At 31.6% G+C, this 1,937-nt stretch overlaps 2 protein-coding genes across 3 annotated transcripts in view; one reads left to right on the top strand and one right to left on the bottom strand.

Moving 5' to 3' along the window:
- Nucleotides 1-735, bottom strand: part of LOC108692256 (GDP-fucose protein O-fucosyltransferase 2) — a 4,126-nt gene extending 3,391 nt beyond the window's left edge. For both annotated transcript variants that reach the window (XM_018200437.1, XM_018200430.1), the window contains exon 1: nucleotides 134-735. In XM_018200437.1, coding sequence (XP_018055926.1) covers nucleotides 134-276 — 143 coding nt within the window. In that variant the 5' untranslated portion in view covers nucleotides 277-735. The remainder of the gene's footprint in view (nucleotides 1-133) is intronic.
- A 642-nt stretch (nucleotides 736-1,377) lies between these two features.
- Nucleotides 1,378-1,937, top strand: part of LOC108692287 (activating signal cointegrator 1 complex subunit 2) — a 5,472-nt gene continuing 4,912 nt past the window's right edge. Inside the window, exons 1-2 of the mRNA XM_018200480.1 lie at nucleotides 1,378-1,687; nucleotides 1,791-1,868. Of these exons, the coding sequence (XP_018055969.1) occupies nucleotides 1,673-1,687; nucleotides 1,791-1,868 (93 nt within the window). The 5' untranslated portion in view covers nucleotides 1,378-1,672. The remainder of the gene's footprint in view (nucleotides 1,688-1,790; nucleotides 1,869-1,937) is intronic.

Genomic DNA, 1,937 nt, shown 5'->3' with positions numbered 1-1,937 from the left:
AAACAATGAGATTAGATTAGCGTTTTAGTTTTTTTTTTTTTTTTTGCAAAAAAATCTTAGTTTAAAGAGTTAATAAAACTTGATGAAACAAATTCGTAAATTTTTCTGGCGTAAAATCTCAGTAATTCCTGACCGTTTTTTTGTGAAGTGATTCTCAACGATGCATTTCCTTGAATCCATGGTGCACTTGTCAGGCACTTTGCAAAATCCGAATTCGCTGCCACTCACGGCGAATACAATCGAAATAATAATACATAGAACTTTCAAGGCAGACATCTTTTGTAAATCTTACATTCCTCTTTCTTCTTTTTCTTCTTCTTCTAGCCGATAAATTTCTAATTTTAGTCTCTACTTCTTTCTGTGTCCTAGTAATGAATTTCCAACCTTTATGTTGTATTGAATATCGCAGAACTTATACTGCATAGAGCAGAGAGAATAAGCCAAGCTTCTCTCTGATAATACATAATAAAATCGAAATTCTCTTGTTCTCTGACCCCGTCTCTTTCTTATATCATTATCTTATATCATGCAATTTCATTTGTTTATTCATTATTTGTATTATTTCATTTTTACGTTTTTTATTGTACGACAAATGTGTGTAGAGATTCTCGGATCTCTCTATCCTACAACCAATCAACAGGTTGAAAAATTTGTCGTACAACAAAAACGAACAAATGAAATATCACTCTTAATTATTACACAATACTAATGATGCGACTTTATAACAAAATAAAAAACTGTACCGATTGCCCGATGTTCATGAAGCTAGAAATCTGTCCAAGATCTTGATCAGAGAAAAAATTAACAAATCACATTTGAATAATTTGATCACATGATCATTGTGATTGGTTAATTCTGTTTTCATCCGAGGTCCCGGATTTCTAGCATGTGGACACAAGCCTTAAATGTGTTAGACCCTGCGCTAAAGTTATTAGATTTTTGAATCACAAACTCACATCCATTTTGACGTGAAACGCGGCCATTTCAAATTTATGCCTTTGTATATACATACTTTATTTTGGAAAATAAAGCTGTCAATGTAAAATAAATGTTTTTTAATTATAATTAATTTATTTATGACCGAAAAATATGTATAAATATGTATAAATGCTTAATTTATATATTATTTAGTTTAATATGAGTTTAATTGTAGAAGTTTAATGCATGTGAAAGTGTACGAAGGGATAGATAAGTACACTTTAAAGGATGAACCACCAACTACTATGCTTGAAATCGTGTATTATGTGCACTTCTTCATCCATTTTGACATTTCTGAAATCAATTGCGATATTTTAGAAATCTAGTGACTTTAATGTTTATCGATCTTCTCTCGCGCCATCTCGGGCTCCTTTCTGCTTTCAGAAAGTGTCACGAAGTGTCACGTTTATTACTTTCAGTTGTTTCACGTATTCTGACTATTCGTAGGCATTTACACCAATTTATACAGGTCGAAATTATTAGGGATTACCCGGTTTTCTGAATTTATTGAGGACACGCTACTCGACGATTTACTAAACGCTTCGCTCTAAACTTGCTTCGTCAGATTTTGTGATTATCTCGTTTTATCATCGTACCTATCAAAACTTCTATCGCATTCTTTTTCTATTGTCTTTTGTCAAACTGCAAATAGGCAGCAAACGAAATTGTTTTTTACGACAAACAATGCAAAATCATGAAGTTCTACGAGGTAATTAACTTTGGTGTAACTTATAATTTTTAAGATATGTAGCGTAATTTGTGCCAACAACAGGAAATATTTAATTTATAAAATGATTTTTGTTATTAAACAGAATCCAGAGTGCGTGCCTTTGGAGGAACTGCAGTTGAATATTAAGAATGACGGGGTGATTATTGTGATAGATGCGCTGGTACGTTAATTTTTTAATCTTAAGATTGTAGAAATTTCGTAGATCTGTTTTTTTAATTTTTTATACTTG

Source organism: Atta colombica, unplaced genomic scaffold, assembly GCF_001594045.1.
Source record: "Atta colombica isolate Treedump-2 unplaced genomic scaffold, Acol1.0 scaffold107, whole genome shotgun sequence".
NCBI lineage: Eukaryota > Metazoa > Arthropoda > Insecta > Hymenoptera > Formicidae > Atta > Atta colombica.
Note: the sequence above shows the minus strand (reverse complement) of the source record. Positions and strands in the feature narration are given on the sequence as shown.